At 34.5% G+C, this 25614-nt stretch overlaps 2 protein-coding genes across 2 annotated transcripts; one reads left to right on the forward strand and one right to left on the reverse strand.

The window, feature by feature from the left end:
* Positions 1–8055: 8055 nt before the first annotated feature.
* On the forward strand, positions 8056–9999 carry LOC111385033 (transcription repressor MYB6-like). Its single transcript, XM_023009397.1, has 3 exons — positions 8056–8319; positions 8414–8543; positions 8964–9999. The coding sequence occupies exons 1-3, from the start codon at positions 8184–8186 to the stop codon at positions 9655–9657; spliced, it is 960 nt and encodes a 319-aa protein (XP_022865165.1). The 5' UTR covers positions 8056–8183; the 3' UTR covers positions 9658–9999.
* Positions 10000–14864: 4865 nt separating this feature from the next.
* LOC111385007 (copper methylamine oxidase-like) lies at positions 14865–24008 on the reverse strand. Its single transcript, XM_023009356.1, has 12 exons — positions 23525–24008; positions 21616–21725; positions 21195–21500; positions 19970–20082; positions 19545–19875; positions 19255–19470; positions 18945–19181; positions 18020–18205; positions 17626–17766; positions 16156–16424; positions 15786–15867; positions 14865–15277 (listed from the first exon to the last, which is right to left on the reverse strand). Exons 1-12 carry the CDS (start codon positions 23727–23729, stop codon positions 15143–15145), a joined length of 2331 nt encoding a protein of 776 aa, XP_022865124.1. The 5' UTR covers positions 23730–24008; the 3' UTR covers positions 14865–15142.
* Between the last annotated feature and the right edge of the window lie 1606 nt (positions 24009–25614).

Genomic DNA, 25614 nt, shown 5'->3' on the forward strand with positions numbered 1-25614 from the left:
TGTATTATAATTGTTTGGTTTTTGTACACAAATTGCAAAGAGGGCAGCAAGCTATATATATACATAAACCAAAAAGCTATACTAGGAAGCCTATTAATAGTGAATCAATATTTAAGGAATAGCAGCAAATTTACAGCAACCGTGTCCATGATTTGTGGCTGTAGATTGGTTGATTATCCATGATTTTAGAGCTGAGATTAACGTGTCCATGATTTGCTCCTGTAGACTAGTAGTGTGACCAAGATTATAGGGCTAAGATCAAGGATCATTTTCACGCTCCCGCAAGACGGTGCTTCCATCGACAACACCGATTTTGGTGCGAAGCTCTTGAAAGCGAGTCTTTGAAAGAGCCTTCGTCATGAGATCCGCAAGTTAATCACGGGTAGATATATGAGATACATTGAGCAGGCCTTTGTTAACATAGTCCCGAACAAAATGAATATCAATGGCAATATGCTTCATGCGGGAATGTTGAATAGGATTTAAGCTGAGCTTAGTGGCACCAATATTGTCACAGTATAATTTTGGTACAGCAGGGAGAGTCACCTGTAGTTCTTGAAAGAGGGAAGTGAGCCATGCTATTTCCGAAGCAGTAGTCGCAAGAGCACGATATTCAGCTTTGGTGGAGGAGTGCGCAACAACGCGCTGTTTTAGGATTGGTGCCAAGATAAATGATGTAGGCTGAAGTGGAAGTTCGGTCATCCATATTGCCTGCACAATTAGCATCGGAGTATGCAGTAAGATGAAGACTTTTAGTTTTGCGAAGCCGTAAACCATGATAAAGAGTCGCTTTGAGGTATCGCAATAACCGTTTAGCTGCTGTCCAATGTGTCACCATTGGTCTATGCATAAACTGAGCAAGGCGAGAAACTGGGAAAGCAATGTCAGGTCTCGTAAGATATAGATATTGAAGTGAACCAATAATTCGATGATACTCCGTGCAATCAACAGAGGTTGTGCCATCATCTAGGCGGAGAACATCAGAGGTAGACATTGGGGTCAAAATCTCTTTCGCATTGTCAAGGCCTGTTTTAGAGAGTAATTCCCTAATATACTTATGCTGAGATAAAAATATACCGTCTATGGTGGGGATAACTTCAACACCCAAAAAGAAACTTAATGGGCCAAGATCTTTGAGAAAGAAGGCCTTGCCTAAAGAAGTGACAACTTGCTGGATAAAAGTGCTGGAATTTCCTATGAGAATAAGATCATCCACATAAATGAGAAAATATGCAGTTAGATCATCCATATGATATATAAATAAGGAGAAGTCGGCTTTAGATTGAGAAAACCCCATTTTTGTGAGACAATCACTTAAAGCATGATACCAAGCCCGCGGGGCTTGTTTGAGTCCATAGAGAGAACGATGAAGCTTGCATATATGATGAGGTGCGTTGGGGTCAACAAAACCAGCTGGTTGTGCTATGTAAGCTTGTTGACATCTAGTTGACGAAGAGGCCAACACCTAGACACGACAAGAGTAAGTATCGCGCGGATTGTAGCTGGTTTGACTACAGGAGAAAAAGTTTCTTGATAATCCAAGCCAGGTCGTTGGTGGAACCCTTTAACCACTAATCTGGCCTTATAACGATCAATATTGTCATCTGATTTCCGCTTGATGCGATACACCTATTTGTAACTAATGGGATTATGATGACGAAGTTTCTCGACAAGGGTCCAAGTTCCATGTTTCAATAGGGAAGTGAATTCCTCACTCATAACCTGGTGCCAAAGAGGATCCTTCATGGCCTGTGATACACAAGTGGGCTCAAGAGTAGGTGGCAGTGAATGTTTAGACACTTGGTATATCTGCTTGGTTCGGTAGATATTATTCATGGCTCGTGTAATCATGCCATGAGTACGGACCGGTGTAGCAGGTTCTGATAGGCCAGATGTGGCACTTGGGTTTCTATCCAGAGAAGTGGCTAATGTAGTCTGTGAAGGACTCGAATCCAAGGGCTGCTGCTGAGAGTGATGTGAACGAGTTGGGTTTGGAGAGGACTCAACAACAAGATTAGAGGATGCATTGGGCATATCTATTGGAATAATAGATAGGTGGGGCAAGACCACAGTGGGTGAACTCGTGTGGATAGGCTCAGAAGGTGGCTTTAAGCAGAGAGAGGAGAATTCATTTTCGTTGAATTGTACATGGCCGAAAAGATAAAGTCGAGATGTTGCTAAATCTAAACACTTATATGCACTCTGAGTATCCAAGAAAAATACAGGCACGAGATTTAGAGTCTAGCTTATGACCAGTATAGGGTTTAAGCCAAGGAAAACATAAGCAACCAAATGTCCGTAATTTGAGATAATTTGGTGATGTCCTAAACAAATGTTCATAAGGTGAACTATATTTTAGGGCTAGGGATGGGAGTCTATTGATGAGGTACACAGCTGTTTGAAAAGCATAAGGCCAATATGTAGTGGGTAAGGCAGCTTGCGTAAGGAGCGTCATTCCGGTTTCAACAATATGTCGATGTCGTCTCTTTGAGATACCATTTTGTTGGGGTGTGTGAGGTGGAGTGGTAAGGTGGCTGATCCCATGATTTAGAAAATATGTCTTTAACTTGATATATTCACCACCATTATCTGAGTAAAAAATTTTAATTGGATGATCAAATTGCTTTTCCAACATAGGTTTTAGGTGAGTGAAAATTTGATAGACATCAGATTTTTGGTGCATGGGAAAAAACCAACAGTAGCGAGTATAGTGGTCAATAAAGATTACATAATACTGATATCCATCAGAGGATTGAATTTGTGTGGGACCCCGAACATCGAAAAAAAAATATTCAAGAGGATTATGACTTACAATGGAGTTAGTACCAAAAGGTAATTTATGACTTTTATTGAGACGACATGAGGTACAATTATTCGGTGGTGGAGGTACGCTCACCCACATTGGCAATAATTGATGACTGTGTTTTGGCTAGAGGCGGAAGAGGATAGACACCATTTTCACAATCACCGTGTAGCAGTATCGCCCCCATGGTTTGATCCTTCACAAAAAAATAACCAGGATGAAATTCAATTAGTACATTATTGGACTTGGTAAAATGATGCACAGATATGAGGTTCTTATGTATTTGATGAACACATAAAGTATTGGTAATATGAAATGAACGCGAGGGGTAAGAGAGGCCAAGAGAGCTAACATGAGTAACTGATAAACCTTTACCATCACCAATTACTACTTCATCAGTGCCATCATATTCAGAGTGGATGGAGAGGTTAGACAAATCAGATGTGATGTTGTGAGAAGCACCAGAGTCAACCAACCATTTCTTGTCTTTAGCAAGTGATTTACCAACGAAGTTGGCTGCACCAGAGGTCGAGGGAGATAGCTTTGGACAAGATTTAGCAGTGTGGCCAAGAGTATCACAATATTGGCACTTGGGCTTTTGAAAACCATCACGGGATGAGTGGAGTCGGGTCTGACTCGATTAGGTCGCCTCGAGTGAAGTTTTTGCGATGGCCACGATAGGTGAAATTGCCACGTATTGCTGGGTTCGCTGTAACAATCAGCGTATTGGTGGCAGATTCAAGGCGCTTGAGATATGTCTTATGAGCAACTAGCATGTCGTGCAATTCCTCGAATGCCAAGGAAGTGGTGCGAGTGCGAATAGGAGCAACAATGTCACGATAATCAGGACCTAGTCCATACAAGACATAGAGTGTAATATCATCATCAGATAGAGGAGTATCAATGAGAGCCAATTCATCCACAATGCATTTGATACTGTGGAGATAGTCAGTAATGGTTTTGTCACCACGTTGCATGAGAGTGAGTGCCTCTTTAAGTTGCATGACGCGTGTTCGTGACTTGTTGGCATACAAGCGAGAAAGCTTGTCCCAAACGTCATGGGAGGTTTTTGCCGAAGCAATAAGATGAGCAATTTGTTCCGAAACAGAAGCCAAGATGGCATTCAAGAGGAGCTGATCCTATCTAAACCAACGAGTATAGGCAGCAACATCGTTTGCCGAAACGGTTTTGGTGGGTACAGCTGGACATGGGAGGGATCCATCAAGATACCCCATAATACCGTACCCAAAGAGGGAAGAGAAAGTAGCACGCCAGGTTAAGTAGTTGGAGGTGGTGAGGCGCTGTAATTGGCTAGTGTTTATGGAGATTAAATGTTGTTCAGAAGTCTGACCACCAGTGGGGTGAGAGACAACCGGAGAAGTCATGGCGGAAGCGGACGGATCGTACTCATTAGAGTCAAAATGCTCTGATGCCATAAAGAAGAACAAATGATAAAGAAGGACAGATGTTCTGCTGTAAGAAAATACTTTATGTATTACAATTGCTTGGCTTTTGTACACAGATTGCAATGAGGGCAGCAAGCTATATATATACATAAACCAAAAGGCTATACTAGGAAGCCTATTAATAGTGAATCAATATACAACGAATAGCAGCAAATTTACAGCATCCGTGTCCATGATTTGTGGCCGTAGATTGGTTGATTATCCATGATTTTAGAGCTGAGATTAACGTGTCCATAATTTGCTCTTGTAGACTGGTAGTGTGACCAAGATTATAGGGCTAAGATCAAGGATCCTTTTCATTTTATGTACAAAATTGATTAGTTAGATTTCATGTACATTGTTTGAATAGTAAACAATAAAATTGTCTTCTAATACTCATTTTAGTAGTTGTCGATCTCGAGCCAACACAGACCTTGTGCAATTTACTTTTTACCGAGCACCAAGGTGAAACTGACAATTTTTACTTCGTTATGGTATTCGAGTTGCGGCCTCACTCCGCACTGCCTATTCTCAATATGATTTCTTATAAAATTAGAGCATAAAGTGGCCTAATGTGTTTTCTAATAAGATTTTAAGAAGGAAGGGAAAAAAAAAACTTCCGATCGGGCCCGTTTTACAGGGTTTTGAAAAATTTTAAATTACTTTTGAAATTTAAGAAAAAATTTATTTTTGAGCATTTTTGGGTAATTTTTTTTAGAAGCAAATTGTCTTGTTAGAAGAGTTTTTAGAAAAAAATTATTTAAGATTACTTGCTTGAGAAACTTTTTTTTACAAGTAGAAGTCCTGCCAAAAGTAGTTCGTAGTACGTATATAAAAAAGTACTTGCTTATTAAAGAAAATGAAGTGCAATTAGTACGAACTGTCATTTATGTTTTGTTTGATTAGAAGGATACGACGAACAAGGTAAAGCAATAATTGCGCCAAGTTTTCTAGGTACAATGAATTATATCTTTTTTCGAATTCAAGCATATGATAAATTAGTCAATAGTAATCCACTTGAAGTGCTAACCACTATGCCCGACTTGACATGACTCAATCGTTTGAAACTACTCACTTTTCAACTCAAATTGAAATCAATTAATCAATTTATGTTTGATAAATAGATATAGCATATGAAGATGAAATTCCAAGGTCAAAAGGGCAATGAATAATGTTCGACAATGATAATGATGTATGTCACACAATGACTTAAATTGCATGTATACATCAATGTGGTTGGAACATTTTTAGCTGAATTTTATGCATCTTTCACTTTCTCATTTCCCCATCAGCCAAAAATATCTATTACAAATGCACTTCAAAAGGACATCACCATCACCTTAAAACCTCCGAAATCCACATCTTATTTCGTTTTTTTTTTTTTAAATATTTTTCAAAAGTTTCTTAAAACAATTTTGTTCATCGATGGAATTTATAACTCGAAACAAAAGAAGAGTGAGTCGAACGAATTAATTTATTGTTGTATCGTACTCAACAGAATGTAGAGGTATTTCACATTTTTTGTGAGCTCCAAAAAATTTTTGAAAACGAATTAGAAGTTTAAAATTAATGCTTATATTATAAGCTCCCGTTTAATAGCAATTTTTCACTTCAAAACTTCAATTTTTTTTATTGTTATTTCAATATTACAACCGTCATTTTTTATTTTTTCACTGACAAGTGGGGCCTATTTTTCTCTATAACGATAAAAAAATCAATTCTCATAACCACTAACGAATAGGCCATAAGTTAGATGTTTGTGTTCAATATGTTACTAATTAACTTGTGATATGTGTTAGATTGAACATACATAAAACGATAAAGAAGAAAAACGTGTTAACGACTAATATAAATATTGAATTGTACACGAGAACAGAAAAAACATTCACTCCTAGAACATGTACCGAAAGCAACGGAATTTCAATGGCTTGAAATCCACTGCTTTTCGTGACAGAATATCGACGTATTGTTTTGTCGGAAAACAAAACTTTTTGATTGAATAAATGTAAAAGATAATTTGTTTTGTCTACTAATTAGTAATTAATTTGAATAACAAGAATAAAAACATGTATTTTGATGTGTTTTGTCTTCCATAAATTCGAACGAAAAGTCAATAGTTAGAAAATTTTGATCGATTTGATGGGCTGCATTGTCAGAATTATCGAAGAATATGCATCATCGGACGCTCGGACTTTTGCCTACCACCTTCCTGACAAAAGAAATAATTATGACTGACTTTTGCTTGCCTCGAGCTTCATCTGTTTATCAAAACATATAAAAACTTCATGACTTTTCTTTGTTTTTTAACCGCACAATTCCCATTCATGCACTATTCAAAAATGAATTTTTTGACAAGAATGGAACTCAAACAATGACCTAGTTTTTTCCCTATAGAAAATATATCTGATCGATTTTTATCTAAGGGTCCGTTTGATTGTAAAAATAGAATTTGGATAGAAAGAAAACTAATTTTAGGGAATTGAATTGTCTATAACTTGTTTTTACTGAGAATTATTAATTAAATGTGTTTGATTGATATAATTTTCCACCTGAAAAGTATTGACATTTTACATCTTTTGGTATTCGTTTAACTTTATTTTTCATGAAAATTATTAATTAAAAGGATATAATTTGTTACAATTGTGAATAAAAAAAAAAGTCCATGTACAGTTGTGAATAAAAGAGAAAACCATTGTGAATAAAAAGAAAAAAGAAAAAGAACCATCCAATGAGGGTACATCCTGCAGTTTACCTCCTCAAGTCAATGTGGGGCCGGAGGCTCGAAGTCCAGGATATAGTCTGGCTAAACTGGGACACCTGGGTAAAAAAAAAAAAAAAAAAAAAAAAGGGAAGGAACCTGAAAAAGCTAATTCCCACCAAAATCATGGGAATTGGAAGTCCATGGTTTCAAGGGAGAACAAGTCACGTTTGAGGAGCGTGGGTGGGGCAAAAGCAATTGCCTAGAAAATATGTTCAATCAAATAAGAAAAAACCTGAAAAATGGCCATTTTACATGGAAATTGAACAAATCAAATAGGCCCTAATATCTACTCGACAGACCGAGAAATTATTGACGGAATTTCCGCAAGTGAATATACAATTATTAGTAGCGGTCTATCCTCCATCATTAGAATGAGTTCTACGTCTACTTGAGCATATCAAATATATCATACATTTTGGCTGCTATCTTTTGAACTTTGTTTTATATCCTATTGTGATACTAAAATGAGAGAACATATGAGATTTCAAAAATAGTAACAAGTTAATTATTTATTAGACGAAAACGACAGACAATTATATGTACGTAAAGGTCCACTACTAGGCCACGTAGGTGGGATTTGAGGTTACAGAATTGACAAGAATCACTAATGAAAGGTCCCTACTTAATAAACATGTTTAATCACATCAGTTCCCTTTCTCACCCCGCCCCCCCGCCCCGCCAAAATAAAAAATAAAAATAAAAATAAAAAAATCTTCTCGTAATTTATTTAACTGCACGTTTTTACCGTGTCAACTCGTTGTCTATATTGCTTAATATCATAATTTCAACCGTCGATAAATTTTACTGTTTCGAACAGCGGAAAAATTTCGGTGCACTGGTAATTTTAGATTCATAAGGAAAGAATTTAATTATATTACTTGAATGGTTACAGGTATCTTAAAACACAATCTAGCCAATGCAAAAAGAAGCACCAGGTTTTCTTAGAAACCACTTTACTGACTCACTCTCTCAAATGACTTGAATTCTAAGTATGATTTTCTCTACACAACCCCTTTAAATAATTTGTGACTCAAAAGGGTTGTGAGCATTTAACTCATTAACCACTTATTCAAGCTTGCTTTAAGTAGTTTTCAAATGCTACCCCACCCTAACCAAAACCTGTATATCTCACTATCTGCATAAGAAATAATCCAGGTTCTTTGTGAACAACTCAATGGGGCGCCATTCTTGTTGTGTGAAACATAATAAGCTTAAAAAAGGTTTATGGTCACCAGAAGAAGATGAGAAATTGTACAATTACATAACAAGATTCGGCATCGGCTGCTGGAGTTCTGTGCCTAAATTAGCAGGTAATTTTCAGGTAGTTTTTAAGTTATGTTAAATCCTCCACCTTTTCTGTGGTTTGATTTATATATGTGTGTGTGATATTATCTGGTTCATCAGGATTGCAAAGGTGTGGAAAAAGTTGCAGGTTAAGATGGATAAACTACTTGAGGCCTGATCTTAAAAGAGGAATGTTTTCACAGGAAGAGGAGGATCTCATCGTTACACTACATGAATTTCTTGGTAACAGGTTATATTTCTATTCAAGAAACATGACCTAAAATGTTCTAAAAAAAAAATAGTTATCTCGATACTTTTTTGCTAAACTGGTGAGGAGACTAAATGTTAAAGGTGTGGAGACTACTTAGGGTTTTCTGTTTTTGCTAAAGGTGTGGAGACTAATCTCTCGACCATGAACTAATTAGGGGTATATTCGGTATTCCATACATGTATTTGTTGCCCTAATCATTTTAGTAGCCCACGTTGCCATAATGGTTTTCCTTGTTTACATGACTCTCTTAAAGTATAAGTGGATGTTTGGTATCGTAGACGATACTGGACAGTATAATAGGCGAAAAGTTTAATTCTATTACGATCGATTGACCAAACATCCCATAAAGTTTTCGTTTTTGTTTCGGTCATTTTGATAAGGTTTGCCTACAAATGGTAGGTGGGCTCAAATTGCAGCACAATTACCCGGAAGAACAGACAATGATATCAAAAACTTATGGAATTCTTATCTGAAAAAGAAGCTGATAAAGCAAGGACTTGATCCCAACACTCATAAGCCAATGGACGAAACTGAAGAGAATTGTACAGAAAAATGTTCACTACAGATACTAGAGCCTGATGGGATTACATATTCATCAATATCAGATGCAATGAGACAAATATTTGAAGAACAAACTGATATTTCAAGGGAGAATTTTGTGAACACACAAGTGTATGAATATGATCCCCTATTCTTATCAGAGTTTCAAGCAAAAGTAGATCCTAATGGATACCATCCAAGTTTTCTGATCACACGTGATCAGAATCAGATGGAGGGAAATACAAATCAGAATCAGGGTTCAGGTTGTGATTCATTTTCTAGCTTAATGAATTTTGATCATGGAAATATTATGGATACAGGTTTTTCCAACAGTAGTACTTCACCTTCAAGAATAAATTCATTTCTGATGAATAAAGCAATAGAAAGTTCAAGTAACAGTTCATATATGAACAGCCATGCTGGTTTTGATCAAATGAACAATCTGATTGAAAATGAAGCTGCATATTCATGGGATGCTGAGAGCAAATTGGATTCAATATTTCAGTTTCAGTTTAGTGGGATTGAAACCGAAGAAATAAAGCCAATTCCGTAACAAGAAGGTAGTCGAGGAGATTTAAGTAAATATTCAATTTTCATCGCTGTGTCCCGACACTCTTTCATCAAAATATACACTGTAAAGTGAATTTCAGTTTCAGTTCAGTGAGATTAAAACCGAAAGAATAAGGCCACAGCTGTGGCAAGAAGGTGAGTCGAGGAGATTTAAGTAAATAAATATCCAATTTTCATCGCTGTATCCTGATATAGATTTTAAGGTTGTTTGTAACCCTTGCACAAACATATGTCGATAATGTAAGGAGTTTCTATTGGAAGTTTCAGGTGTGAATATTGTTGATTCTGTATTTCTATAAGTAATAACAAAAAAGTTTTAATCAAATTAGCATTTCACACATGTTTAATATTTTTTTATTATATGGTGGGTGCAGAGCCGAGGCTACGAGTACGTCATCGCTTCAGGTCCCGTATTTTGAAAAGGCAAAAAATATTGGGATTTTTTATTTTTTATTTTTACTAATGAATAATTTGATCTTTAATATATATATATATATATATATATATATATATATATATATATATACAAAATCATAACTCAGGTGTATAGTTTACAACAATTCAAAAGTGAGGTGTATAGTTTAAAAATTCAAAATTCAGGTGTGTGTGTGTGTATATATATATATATATATATAATTAATTAATTAATTAAACTTGAAAATAATTTATTAATAAATGAATTCTCTAGTGGTAAATTTTAAAAATATATATTTTAAGAAATTCCTGTTTGATTTAGCTAAAAATCATATTTTTAGTAATTTTTTATTAAAAGTTGATGAAACATGTGAGTGCAAAGTTGATAAAAAGTATAGGTCCTATTAATATGTGATTGAAAATGAGTTTAAATTTTAATTATATTTATTTTTTAATAAAAATGAGGGCCGAACATGAACTTAATTTGCCAACTGAGATTGCTTCAATAAACATAACAATTTAAGTATGAACTTTACTTAAGTGAAGAAAAAATCCATTTGCAATGAAATAAGCAATGTACTATTATAAATAAAAGTTAAAAGAAAATCATGAACAACTAAAAAAAATAACAAAAATAATATATAAAGAATAAATATTTCTTCATCGAGCAATCAATGACTGAAGAAACTTCGGTGATTATCGAGACAATAATGTTGTTCATAATAAATATTTTTTTTATAATTGAAAGAGCTGTCAGTGATTATCGACGATATTACTAACAACATTGTCATGGTATTGCCGATAATTCTATCTAAATCAATGACTGATATTGACAATGGCTAAGCCAAGAATTTTTGGTTTTGGTGTATAGTAGGGGGGTGGGTGGTGTGGGGTGGGGTGGTTGCTAATGCAAGTGAGAGATTCATGCTCATTGGAATTAATGCATGCCTATTAAGACCATTGGTAAATTGACAAAGAAGTGAGCTAAAGAACTATAAACACGGTACACTTGTATTTATTTTTTCTTCTCTTTAACTTGGACACTAAGAAAATGCATTATCCATCTGAACTTGAAAAAAAGTAGTTAATCAACAATACTCACAAGAATTTATAGGGCACAATCCAAGGTAATGGGATGGAGTAAATTACAAGTTCTCATTATCTACATGGCTGTTTGATGCTTTATAATATTTTGTGGAAAGAAATAAGATAAAAAGGAACATCTAGTATCCAAATAGTTGGTTAGGCTAGTTAATCAGGGGGCTATTAGAGGAGAGAACCATGTGCCCTACAAGTGGAAATGATAAATGAGATTATTTACTGTTAAATGTAAAAACATACTGAGAATAACATAATTTCATAGACAATTCAACATTTTCTTAGTGGACGGACATACCATCGAAGTACAGGCGAGGGTTTTTAGGCTTCCATCTCAATCGCACTAGAATTTAGATTGTCCGATCCTATTTATCGTAATCGATTTAGGTCAACAACAAGGCCACATTGATTTGAAAAAATCAAAAGCTAATAAAATAAGAGTTCAATATACCTAATTGACTTCACATAGTAATAAAGTTATTGTACCCAGTGGACCCTTGATTTTGCCACGAGTAGGATGCAAATTATATTTTGTTAGTTAAATCGAAAAGAGCCAGACAAGACTATTAAGAAGAAGACATTTGAACTATCAAGCTATTTTTAAGATAGTTCGTATTTGTCACATCCAATATTGTGCAAGCGGGTATTTTAACGAACTCGTCTCAAAATACAATAGAATTTCGATGTTATGTTATTTGTCTATAGATTACACTTTAGAATACAACTCCACCGCCTTAATTAATCATTAAAAGCCTTTCAAGAATGTTTTCTTCTGTGTAAGTAAACATTTATACACCCTTTATCAAGAGTCGACCCTTTTTTTCCCTTTTCCCTCTCTCTCTCTCTCTTTTTAATGGGGGACGTGGCCTGCTTGACGAACATCAGTGACGGAGACATCATAAATTGGTCCGCGGGCATCACAGGGGTAGCGTTGCTAGAATTCCAATGAGCATATTTGTTTAAATACAAGACGTTAATTATAAGAGAAACCTCTAGCACAAATATATGTCAAGTGTGAAGTCTCATATAAATAATTGGAGATATAGAACCAGGCGCGGATCCAGCACCCGGCAAGCACCCGCGACTGTGCGTGCTGGATCCGATGGGAGAATTTTTTTCTGTTGGCTGTAGATTAAAGTTATACTTTATATTACTGATAATTCACTTACTTTCAGACATATCTTGTATCTCAGTTGTTTGGAGCTCACATGTACACGTTTGAAGTCTTGATTTCGAATCCTTACTATGAAAATTTTTGTGTATATTCTTTTTCTACAATTTTTATGAAAATTCAATAAGGACGTAGGACAAAGGGTTTCGAACTTGTGATGTTTTGCAAGAATTGTTATAAACTCAACCATTGTGGAACGTCTTGGACTGAGCTATTAAATTTATCAAAATAATATTTGTTAGGTTTTAATGCAATTATAAAGATTCGAATTCACACTCTTCCTTTGAATTATATAAAACTTGACAATAATGTCATTTGATGAATCCAATTTTTTTAATAGAATTATATATGTTTAGTTTAAACAAAATAATTGTTATATTTAACTTTTAGACCTTGTTCGATTCCAATTTTATTCAAAATACATTTTTTCCTTTTCTTTTCATCCACGCATTTTCAATAAGATAATATTACATAGAAATACAAAACTTTTATTTATTTTTAGCCACACATTCTCCATCAAATCATTATTGCAAAATGGGTTTTTTTTTTTTTTGGCAAAAAATGGATATCTTATTTTATTGCGGCCCATGATAGATGGTCAACGGCCGCTCGTGCTGACTCAAACTCTTAGATTCGCCTTTGTATAGAACAATGGAATATAACAATAACATCCCTAATGTTTTCAACCTCTGACTCTATTTGGATTCCACCACGAGTCGAAGTTATTATAGTATAAACAAACGCCAACAAGAGTTTAAAGGACACAAGTTGATAATCATCATTTTTAAGAATGAAGCTATCTAATATTAATAGTGGTGAACATTAGTATATGTGTTAGCATGTCATAAGTCTTAATAAATAAATTATAATTTTTTATATTTAATTGAAATATTAATTTAGTAACGCAAGTGCTTCCACCTCGACCAATGTTAAGTAACATTACTCCATTTATAAACTACATAATCTTTTTAATGCTATATAAATTTATGAATCATGTGGTTTCAAGGCAACCCCCTCACTGGTCATGACTAACAACATTAGCAATTAAGGACAAATCTCACATTGCTCGAGAAAGTGGGACATTTGCAATCAAAGCCGCAGCTTGGTAATCATTCTTTCAAAAATCTCTTCTCTCATACTCATTTTTAATCATACTCTCACAACAAAATATTCTTCAAGTAAATCCTGATTTTTTAATCATATATTCTTCAAAATTTACTATTCAAAGACTCATTTTACACAAAAAATTAAAAATTAAAATTAAAAAAAAAATAGCTATCAAACAAGGGCTAAATAATTAGATCCTCAGAGCATCTTTATTTAGAGAACTATTCTATAATTTAAATGGTATCTATATTTAGAGTAAAATTTTGAAGTACTCCAACGGATTTTTTATATTTAACACTTAATTTTATTACTTACAATTTTTTTTTCTCCATCTTTAACTAACTTTTCTCTAAATTATTATATTATTTTCTTATATTGAAAGTTGAAATATTTTAAATGCATTTAATTGTAATGGGTGAATTTGGTTCTCCATATTTGAAGAGCCAAATTGAGTTTGGTTCTTCAACTTTGAAGAGCCAAATCCACTATCTAAATTAAAAACTAGATTAATCTGTAATTCTTGGATTCCTCACTGTCAATCCTGAATTTTTGAATTCAAAGAGATATTGAGAGAGATTGAGAATTCTCACTAGCAGATGATTAATCATATGCTTCTCATGTTTTGTGAATAGTCGACACATTGAGAGATATCCAGAAAGTTAATTTAAAGAGTCTTAGAGCATGATTTTAGAGGTTGACTCTTTAAAATAAAGAGCATTTTATATTTAAAGAATATTTTGAAGATGCTCTTAGATTAAGAGGCACGTAATTTTTAAAAAAAAGCCCCATTCGAGTCTGCTCCCAAACAATAGCTTAAAAAAAAAAAAAAAAAAAAAAAAAAAAAATGTTTGGAATGTGCATCGTTCTAAGAGTGTGGCATAAACACCAAGCCACTAGACGTGCCTTATTTACGTTGACCCCTAATGCGTGCATAGGCAAGCATTTTTAGCCCTTTTTTTTCCTAGTTAATTCTTTTAAGTTAAATTTAAAGGCTGATTTTTTTATTTCTTCTACCTTAAATTCAGAATAATTACGTGAAGCTTTGAACAAAAGAAAACCCCCCAAAAACTCCTATCTATTTACCATTTAGTATTTACATTTTGAACTTATCATTTTGTTGTAAACTTCCAAAAAAATGGATAAAATTCCTATAAATTTATTTTAGATGTTTGGTATGCGTTACTTTTAATTATTAAATGATTTTTTGATTGATTAAAAATTAAAATAATATTAAAATTAAAAAAGTCTTCTTACGCCTATGCCTCGTCTAAGCTCACCTAACCCGTAGCTTGATCTCCGCACATCGTCACGCATTACGTTTTTTAGAACACTAGGAATGTGTGTATCAACCGTTTGAATTATAAATAGAAACAAATGAGTGGTATAAATCTCTCCAAATGTGCGGATAAAAAATGACGTCAATGTTTATAAACAATTTATAAAATGAAACAAACGTTAGTTCGACCTCATACAATTACCAATGGAGCAACTATTTGACACAAAGATCATACACAACATAAATATCAAAGAAATTTAATTGACAAAACAAATAATGACCAAAGAGAGTCAAATAAGCAAGATCAAATAAAGTGCAAACGCGGGCACCTGGGTTCAACAAGCTCAACGAAAAAGTTCTGCAGCAGAATACTAATATGAATGGTGTTTTGTGGCTATATCTTCAGATCTTCGCCATTAAACCAACAGAAGTTGGCTTTGGTACGCCATTGTCCTTTACATCGTTCTCTTTGGTATCTATCTCGCAGGTATTAGGCGGGACATCCACTGCAGGCGAGCAGTTGAAGAATCCATGTGGCTGCACCACGAAAGAAACAATTTTACAAGTGACTCTTAAATGAAATAGATAAGAGTAGAGATGACCATGACGATACCAACACACAGCTGACGTTTAGCTGTGTCAAGTTTCTTGCACCAATATTTCTTATCGGAGAAGGGATATTTCCGAAGGATTTCATTCATCAGGATCATCGTTCAAACATACCAAGGACATTGTAAAGTTATTTAATGTGCATAAGCAAAAATGGACACACAAGCTCACAAAAACGCAAACATAAAAGACTAAATTAATGTGACAAATGCAAGAGTAGTCAACTGTTTGCATCTACTCTTTCACTCAAGTATGTTGTCGAGGTAAAAAGGAAGGAAAAAAAATGTAAATCACCACTTCTGTGTTCGATTTCTCTTTGCAAAACCACTATATGCAAACTTGACGGCTGAGAGTGAGGGTAACAGACAAAGAAATTTCTCAAGACACCAAAAGAAGCAAGTACTGCAGCTGACTGAGAGATGTTCTGATAACTAACCTGAAGCATAAAACCAATGTGTTCCACTGGCATAACAGGCCAGTCTTCCAACCGAGGAACATGAGTAATTCCAAAAACATACCTACAATTAGCTAAATAAGTCAAAACAAGTAGGAATTCTTGAACATCTGCACTGGAAAGAGCATTATAATAATTTAATATGCGAGTTCAATAGACAGTAATATCTTCGCATATTGTGAAGATGGATGTCGCATATCTGTGACGGTTTGAGTTGGAATAAGGAAATGCAATCTTCAAATTTAATTGCTTCTCCAGTTGCTCAAAAACAAAATAAAATACTTTTGTTGAAACTTCATCATGTAGGAGAATAATATCTATTATGCACAAGAGCGAGAGGTAGAATACAAACCAAAGAACAATATCATTTTCTTCCAGAGAACGATTCTTCTTCACCCAAGAAGCCAACCCCTCTCCAACACGTGGATTCTGGTTAGGAAACTCTCCTCCAGGAAAATCCTCCCCCCGTGCATAGGGTGTAACCCATAGGTTATGCTTCAAAAATGCAGCTCTTCTCATAAACTTAGCTTCTGGACCAGCCAATGGCAAACAGTTTGAACCAGGTACCAATTTGTAGCCTGTCAGTTGGCCACTCCTATTGACAGTTCTTGTGTTCCGGACCTAAACAGTTGATGGTACAAAGTTCAATTCATATCAACATGATAGTTTTAGATTCTAAAATGAAAAAGATAATGGAAATTTAGGAATGGTTTGCTAGCCCGTCCAAAACAAAACCAGCCAACAGCTGGTCTAAGGACAAATAATCAAGCCTCTCATAGAAGACAAATTCCACGCCTTGTACAGGAAAAGTGGAATTAAGAAACTCGTCCAATCTTTTATACGACTAGCAGATAGTAATGGCAAAAAAACCAGCCCCATCCCGAATGGGGCAAAAAAACTTTCCCCGCACGGGTTGGTGGGGCAGGGCAGGGTGCCCCATCGCAGGCATGGGGCAGGGTGGGGCGAGGATGCCCCGCCCTGTAAAGGAAAAAAATAAAAAGAAGATTAAAAATAATTTTATTTTTAGACAATTCATCCGTTCAAAACCCATTTTGAATTTGTATTATATTCTTTAATATATATATATAAATTTAGGAATGATTTGCTAGCCCGTCCAAAACAAAACCAGCCAACAGCTGGTCTAAGGACAAATAATCAAGCCTCTCATAGAAGACAAATTCCACGCCTTGTACAGGAAAAGTGGAATTAAGAAACTCGTCCAATCTTTTATACGACTAGCAGATAGTAATGGCAAAAAAACCAGCCCCATCCCGAATGGGGCAAAAAAACTTTCCCCGCACGGGTTGGTGGGGCAGGGCAGGGTGCCCCATCGCAGGCATGGGGCAGGGTGGGGCGAGGATGCCCCGCCCTGTAAAGGAAAAAAATAAAAAGAAGATTAAAAATAATTTTATTTTTAGACAATTCATCCGTTCAAAACCCATTTTGAATTTGTATTATATTCTTTAATATATATATATATATATATATATATATAATAATAAAAAATTAAACGAGGCAAAAAGTTGCCCACCCCGCCCCGTCTAAGGCGGGTTGGGCGAGGTTTGGGCAAGACTTGCCCATCCCCAAACCCGCCCCGTTGCCATCCCTACAAGTAAAAAATCAGAACAGAATGCTCATTCAAAGAATGCTTTTAGCATAGCAAAAAGATTAACAGATCCGGTACCAGAGAAGAGGTAATCTCCTTTCTAATAAAGGTACTCCAGAATCAAAACTGAAATTTAGATTCCCCCAATAGTAAAGAAAAAAGTGTAATAGAAAATTATGTAATCAATTCATTCTAACAGCATGTAAGAACGCTTACAATCCAATGGCGAGCTGATGAAGGATCACAATCACGCATGGCTTCTAGTTCAGATCTAAGTAAAGTTTCCTCTGCATAGAAAGCGTTACTGTGAACATTATCCTGTCCAGGTTCTTCAACTCTCACATTCACTTCAACAACCTACGAGAGAGGAAACAACAATAGCCAAAAGAAAATGACGAATTATACCACGTGAAATTGAACCACAGCATCTCACGTTATATTAATTGGTACATGACAATCAAAATTAAGTCATAAGCACACTTTTAACCCAGGAAAGTATACTGTTAATTTTAGGTGTACAAATACCAACGAATTAAGATGGTTTCCGTGCATTAGTGTCATTTAATGGATCGGAAATGAATGGGTACAACACTAACTTCAGACCACATACCTGATTGTTTGCTTCTCCAGGCTTAGAGTCAACTGTCATGTCCATGCGAGCAACAAAAAAGTGCTGATGAACTGGCGCATACAAGCCTGGAGCAATTGTTGTGCCATATTTTCGAGATTCTCCAGGTTGGAGAGCTCCTAAACTAAGAATTCCAGTAAGTTTAACTTCAGCTTCAATTTTCCCATCCTACACCCAAGGTGAAAAGATCATCTTGCATTGTAGTATAGTAAAATATGATTACTTTTAATTGGGTATGATAATCAACAGTTCACAAAAGATACTGATAAAAGAGCGAAGACGGTGTCATACAGAACAAATACATGGAATGTAAATAGAGAATGATATAAATGTGAAAAGCATGACTCTACCACATACAAGAAACTAGAAATATATGTTCATCAAGAAAATTTGAAATGAGAACACATAAGGAAAAGTTATCACATGGATTCATGTCATGAAGTTATGTGATAGATACATTATATGGAAGACTATCCAAATTGTATATGTAAGTAGAGTTTTAGATTTTCTAATCTACGTCATTATGAGCAAATGATTTGTGATTTTCGAAACAAAACCATCAGAAAATATGGGTTCATGACATTTTACATTATTTAGAAACTAATATTTAAGCCAATAAATAATGGTTATGCAATCAGCAAGAAAATTAGTCATTCCATCAATGGCCTTCCAGTCCCAAAATAAAATAAAATTAAAACTTAAAGGTGGTGTCACTAACTTAAGTAATATCTGACTAGGCCATTTATACATTGGTAATATGTTTCAGTCAAATGCAAACTTGTAGATTAGGTTCATGAACATGAACAAGTCATAGCATTGAAATCAACATACCCATCACACATTTTCAGCTACCTAGGTAGTAAATATAATAGAAGCAAAATCCCACTATTGTATGTATTCCTCTTACCTGGTAAAAGTGCCAGTAGAATCCATATTCATAATTAGCAACTGTGCAGATAAAAGAAACAGTGAGCCGCCTCGACCTTCGCACTTCTGCAAGGCCAGTTCTCCAATCTTGATGCTTCCATAGGACTCCATGATCTTCTTCTTGCAAACATACACAGTTTTCAATTGTTTCAACTCCTCCAGTAAAATTTGTAAAATGAGCATCGAAGTACTTTATATATCCCAAACAATCACATCCCTGAAATTTACATTGAAAGATGAATGTGCTTATTAGACAGGAAAAATTTACCACTGTTTGGAAGGAGGCAAACCTTTTTAAGAGAATGAGCATTCTTCCCAAGTCCATCTTCCCCAGCATCAAATGCATTCTTCCTGTAATGCGGATCATTGGGATCTCCATAGGGCACAACCATCTCTACAAAACTCAACCTATGGGCTATAGGTCTTCGACCCCGATTACCATCTATATAGGCAACAGAGTGAATAACCAAACCCTCTCTTGGAGTGAAACCAACCCGGAAATTCCACTGCCAAACAGTTCAACAATAAATCTTTCTAATTTACATTCTGAGAATGAAAGATTAAGGTCTAAAATAAATACCTTTTGCCACTCTACATAATGTCCTCTAACTCGAAAGCTTGGACCCTCAGGCTGAACAATTTGCAGGAGTTTCACATCACTTCTATCAACCCCTCCTCTTGTTTCACCAGAGGTATAGTTCCTCAATGGATCAGCTGGAGGTAAGGGGACAAGTTTACGATCTTCAAACTCAATCACAACCATATTTTGCATATCAACAAGTACATGAATTCCTTCAACTGGTCTTGCATAACCATTTTCTAGAGGACAGTCACTCTCTGTTCTGCAAAATATAAGTGGTTTTGCAAGTCTGCGACTAGGAGCATCAGCTTCACTGTGATAACCGACACACCTATAGGATGGTATCCACTCGAAATAAGACTTCTACAAAATTGAAATGTTAACAGAATTTATCCCATATTGATTATTATGTATAATAAACTAACCAAGGGTCAACCATGACTAAATCCATATCTTCAATACCCCTCTTCTTCATTGCATCTCTAAATGGAGGGTAATCTTTAACAACAGCTTCACATTCAGCATATTCCGCAGCATCCTAAAATACGAAAAAGGAAAAGAGGATTCGAGAACATTATTACCAATTATGTAGTACAGAATCCAAGAACCAGATATATACTCGAAAAAAAGTGAAATCACAGGGATTTGGTTTACATTATCCCACGCTTAGAAAAGGGGAAAACATTTCATATCCAAACAAGGATCCTAACCCCTACACTAACTAAATCTCGAAAACATAATTCAGACTTCCTTGCGGATGGGTGTTTGAGTTAAAAAGTTAAAGAGCTGCATTTATGGCAGTTGAACCTGCAGAAAGTCTCACCGGTTGAGAACACAGTTCGTCACAAGTTACTAGTTACCACCCCAAAATTATGATTGCTCAGTACAACGAAGTTTTAGCAGACATTCCTCTTTCTTACCTGAAGGTGCACAAGAAAACACAAATTAACAAGAATTTTTTCTCTTTGTTTTGTTGGTTTATCAGCACCCATTTACCAAATACACCAACGACCTCTCTGTCCACACACGTGACCAGTAATTCCAATTGAACTCCATTAACCACAAAGGGTACACATACAACACAGTTGTACATCTTTTATGTATATAAGCATGAGTTATGAAAACATTCGAATGATGGATAAGCCCGCCAATGACTCAAAACTAACAAAAATCATTTGTGAAGAAACCTGCTTCACAAAAATAGTGTCGCTACCCTTTCTCTCAAAAAAATCAGAGTACCTTCTAAGAGAAAAAACTATCAACTTTCTGCACTGCTGCACTGACCTTCACCTAATCCAAATTAGTATACATGATGCATTGAAGACGTGCTCAACATCCCCAATTTTATGTTAGGGACCATGTGAGCAATTTGATTTCTACTTCTTTAAAAGTAACAACTGGCAAGGAGTGTCAACCATCAACAAGAATATACATATGGAATTTCATCCTGATTTGTTCTGTAGCCGTTTCTGTCCAAAATTAACATTATTTAAAGAGATGCTAAATACCCAGTTACATGATCTAACACAGCACCTCTTAATAACCAGTGTTATATATTTTTCTTTAGTACAAATTATGAAATCTAATAAGTAAGAATTCTAAGAAACTATATGCTTGGAGCCAAAACAAACATGTGGAGTAAAGGCATACCATAGGTGGCTGTACATCTGGGACCACTGTGGATGAAATGACTTTTCCCCTATGATGTCCACCTCGAGTTGTTGCGTGTACTTGAGTCAGCTCGACAATCCAGATACTTGTCTCGTTTGACTTCTTATTATACACAACTAGTCTTGCTCGCCTTGGTGGTAGCTTACTAGGAATTGTTGGTCCTCCTTTGGTTCTAGGCAATAATGATGGTTGGAAAGGGGGGAAGAAATAGGCATCTGCAAGTGCGACTACATGTTTCTCTGGTTCCAATAGAACCACTTCAACAAATCGCATGCTATCTCTAACCTGACACAAGAGGAAAATATCAGGATTTGTGGAAAATGTTAATATAATTGTCTGATCACTCAAATATAATCATTGCTGAAGCACAGGAGAAAGAAATTGAAGGGCAGTAACAAACCTCAGGGGTGGCACCAGCTGCTCTGACAGTTGCCACAGCTACAGATATTTCAGCAGCAGATAAAGGATCCAAAGGATGGCTAGTTTGAGCCCTTGTCATGATCGGGATCCCTAAGAAACAAAAGATTAAATAAATCAGCTGAAATAGAACCAGTTGCCAATAAATTGACAAAGCTAAAAATCCATCCAACCAATTTAAATTAATCACACAGAAAAATACACGATGTTCTCATGCTTCATGAAGGTGACTACCTAGTCGTTACACATGGATGCAAACATTCAAAGATGTAGCTATGAAGTGAGTACAAGAAGGGAAAAAACGAGATGTGTTAGAATGAGATGTTTACTCATGCTGATGTCTGCATGTGGAGCTGTTCCAGAGATACTAAACAAACATTACATCAAACAGTGTTCTTCCTAGGAACAAGAACCACCAAATATTGTTAAGCAACAGGTGATCGATTACATGCACAATTACAAAATTTGCCATTGTATTCCACTCATTGAAAATGAATCCACCAAAAAAAAAAAAGATAAATAAATAAAAAACTTCCTATTTCTTTCCTGGTGTAGGGGGCGCTAATAATTAATAAATAACACATTAATCATAGTTAATTCGAGTAGTGGAGGACAAACACAGTGCTTCATGTAGTTCTCCAAATCAGACCGTTTCAATAACACATCTTAATAGACAAAATTAATTCATGAATAATTATTAACATGGGCGGAGCCACCACTCCAGTCCAGGCCCATTCTCAATCCAATTTTTCTGTTTTTATTTTTTATTTTTTATTTTTATTTATTTATTTTTAAGTATTGGGTTTTTCATTTATTTATAGTCCAACCCATATACTAATTTACCCCAACTCCAAGTGCATGGTGACATTTTCTGACTCTTTTCCCTCGACAAGAAATTAAATATATATTTTTTTTAATCTACCCTCGTTTTGAAATGTTTTCAAAGTTTATTTCTTTCCTAAAACCCACATTTCCTTGGGCCTCAAATTTGCAACAAAAACTTTCTTGATCATTTGATTTTTCTATTTAATATTGGAGATTTTTCTGTTTAATATTAGGGATTTTGATTATGTGAATGTTGAATATTGGTAATATTGTGATGGATTCTTGAAATCTTGATTTCTATCAATTACTTAAACAATTAGGGATGATTTTCTGGTGTTTTACCAATTTGTAAAAATTAATAGTTATTTTCTTACCAATTAATATTTAATTGTCACTCGTGGTTTATTTGTGTGAAGTGCCAATGGAGATATTCTTTAAAAGAAAATAATACATAGAAAATGTTAATGAGGAGATATCTAATAAATTGGATTTTGATTTTGTACAACTTGCTACTGATCCTAGAATAAGGAAGAAAATGATTATTTTATTAGCGTTGTCGCTATGACATTTGTAGCATTGTCGTAATATCATTAAATCTATGACCAAAAAGTTCGATCTTAATTAAATTTTGCCCACACTAGACAAAATTTCTGACTCCGCCCCTGATTATTAATACACTGGTGAAAAGCTACTGTCATCAGCCTGATTATTATAAATGGGCTGCAAATGTTTATTTGTCCTTAACCAGTTAAGGTGGTGTGAGAACGAAGTATATATCATTATTACATTAGTGGAGTTACAAGGAAGACTCACAATTTCAAGATGCAGGTCTTTCTTTTGATCATTTACGTTTTCAAAATCATCGGTGGAGAAATGTTGTGTGTTATAATATAGACATAAAACATATTGATTACTAGGGAATGGAAGTTTGGAAAAGTTCTCGAGGGGATAAAACCTAAACAAGAGTTGCTACACCTCTGATTGGGAAATTCAACTACTCATAATCACAAGAACAAGGAAAAACGTAAATACATATATATTAGTTCAAGAATGTGAATGAATATTACCTTTAGCAGCAGCATTGGATGAAGGCTCGGGTCGAATCAAGGGAACTACGGAAGAATCTTTCTTTCTCTGCTGATCTTCACCGCTCCAATCAGGGGCGGTGGCAGAAGCTGCCTCACGGCGGATGATGGCTTTGCTGGCGTCTCCCCCAGGAACCCAACTCTCAGTAGAAGGAGAAGGCGTCGTTTTTTTCGCAGTTGTGGCCATTGTAACTGGTTCGCAAGCTCACCCAATCCACCGTAGTAAAGCCTGTGGCAATTTACTGACATACAGCAACCACTTTACTGTTCACCACAACACCCGCACTCCACAATCTATAGATACCAATGAGTGTATTTATAGTAGCTTGATTTATGGTAGCGAAGTGAGTTTTTTCCTGAAAATGGAAAGATATGGGTTGCTCCGATCAAAAAATGGGTCTCTATCTCCCACCTATGTAGAGAGAGAAGAAAATGGTTTTACAGAGAGATGATTGAGAAATTTTGTATGTGAGCGTGAAAAGGAAAGTACTTCCTAATAAAGGCAGAATTGTCTTTTTACACATTTATGAGGAACCTTCTGGACTACAATTATTAAAAAAAAATAATAACAATAATAATAATAATTAATCTTTAATCAAGAGAAATTATTAAATATAAAAAATCATCAACTTGCGGGATTTTGATCGATTTTAAAAATACTTCTAAATTCAGTTATCCTCAATTGAAATTTCAATGAATTTTAAATTATTAAAAACTTAGTGTTCCCAATTAAGGATTTTAATGAGTTTCAATCGTCATTTTAAATTTAGGCATCCTCAATAATTTATGAATTTATAAAGATTTTATCAAAAAGATGAATTATAAAATTTTGGATAAATTTCACACTTAAAAATGAATACAACAAACTCTTTTGAAATTTTTATAAATTTTAATGAAATTCTTATGAGTTTTGCGGAAATCTATTTAAATTCACAAAATATATTAGAAGTATAATATTTTAAAATTAATCAAAATTTCAGTTGAAGACACCCCCTTTAATCCTTGTATAATACATATTCTTTAAAATTCATTTTTTCTCAAACTCAATTTCAATTAAAATTTCTCTTAATAATATAATTTTGCAACTGATTCATAAATTTTCCCTACTTTTAATTGGGTATTTTTCAAAAGCCATTCTAAAAACATTTGCATCAAATAGATTTTAAGAGGGATGTATTTAATTGGAACTTTGATGAACTTTTTTTAAATGATGATTTTTGTGGATTTCATGGATCTTTTATAGATTTATATAGAATTAATGGAAGTCTTTTGGTAGACTTATATGGATTTTCATTTTAAATTTCTATAGACTTTCGTGGAATTTAAAAGACTTTTGGAGACTTTCATTTGAAATAAAATTCTGGCGTGAATTCTCACATAAGAGGTGTTAGTTTAATATACTTTTAAAAATAAATAAAAATCAATATATTTAAATTTAATTATAAATTTTTCATATAAAATTTTATAATTTAATAAAAAATAAATATTTTTCACAAAAAATGAATGAAAAAAGAAAAAAAAAGTTACAAGAATCCAACTTAATTTTTTTTATAGAAAATATAAATAAATAATTAGAGAGAGAAAGAAAGATAAATGAAATATAATCAATAGAAAAAAATAAATTTTAATCATAAATGTCTATAGAAGGTTAAATGAAAGAAAGATTGAAAAAAAATAAAAAACAGTTGAAAGTGCTCCAAAATTTCGTGATTAATGAGAGACAAATTTTAAGAAATTATATGAATACTTTCTGCTTAAAAATTAGTACTCCAAAAACTTTTATAGAAGTCATTAAAATTTGAATATCCCAAAATTTATAGAGACTTCTAAAAAATTAATTGAATGCACCGTAACTCTTAGAAACTTTTTGAAAGTTTATAATTGAATACACCGTGACTTTTAGAGGTTTCAAAAAGTCTCAATTGAATACATCTAAACTTTTTAAATCTCAAAAAGTCATTAAAAATTTCAATTGAATACACCCCACTAAGTATAGTGATTTTATCTTGAACTAATCAAATCCGAACAAACTTAATAAAATAAATTGACATGATCAAAATTGACTCAACACA

Source organism: Olea europaea, unplaced genomic scaffold, assembly GCF_002742605.1.
Source record: "Olea europaea var. sylvestris unplaced genomic scaffold, O_europaea_v1 scaffold307, whole genome shotgun sequence".
Taxonomy (NCBI): Eukaryota; Viridiplantae; Streptophyta; class Magnoliopsida; order Lamiales; family Oleaceae; genus Olea; species Olea europaea.

Excerpts from the sequence above, each read along its gene's own strand:
- LOC111385033 (XM_023009397.1), top strand. The coding sequence starts at position 8,184 with ATGGGGCGCCATTCTTGTTGTGTGAAACATAATAAGCTTAAAAAAGGT. Across the intron at positions 8,320-8,413 it reads TTCTGTGCCTAAATTAGCAG|GATTGCAAAGGTGTGGAAAA; the intron begins GTAATTTTCAGG and ends CTGGTTCATCAG. Across the intron at positions 8,544-8,963 it reads CATGAATTTCTTGGTAACAG|GTGGGCTCAAATTGCAGCAC; the intron begins GTTATATTTCTA and ends TACAAATGGTAG.
- LOC111385007 (XM_023009356.1), bottom strand. The coding sequence starts at position 23,729 with ATGGCCACAACTGCGAAAAAAACGACGCCTTCTCCTTCTACTGAGAGT. Across the intron at positions 18,206-18,944 it reads TCTACTGGCACTTTTACCAG|GATGGGAAAATTGAAGCTGA; the intron begins GTAAGAGGAATA and ends CCTTGGGTGTAG. Across the intron at positions 16,425-17,625 it reads CATCAGCTCGCCATTGGATT|GTCCGGAACACAAGAACTGT; the intron begins GTAAGCGTTCTT and ends TCAACTGTTTAG.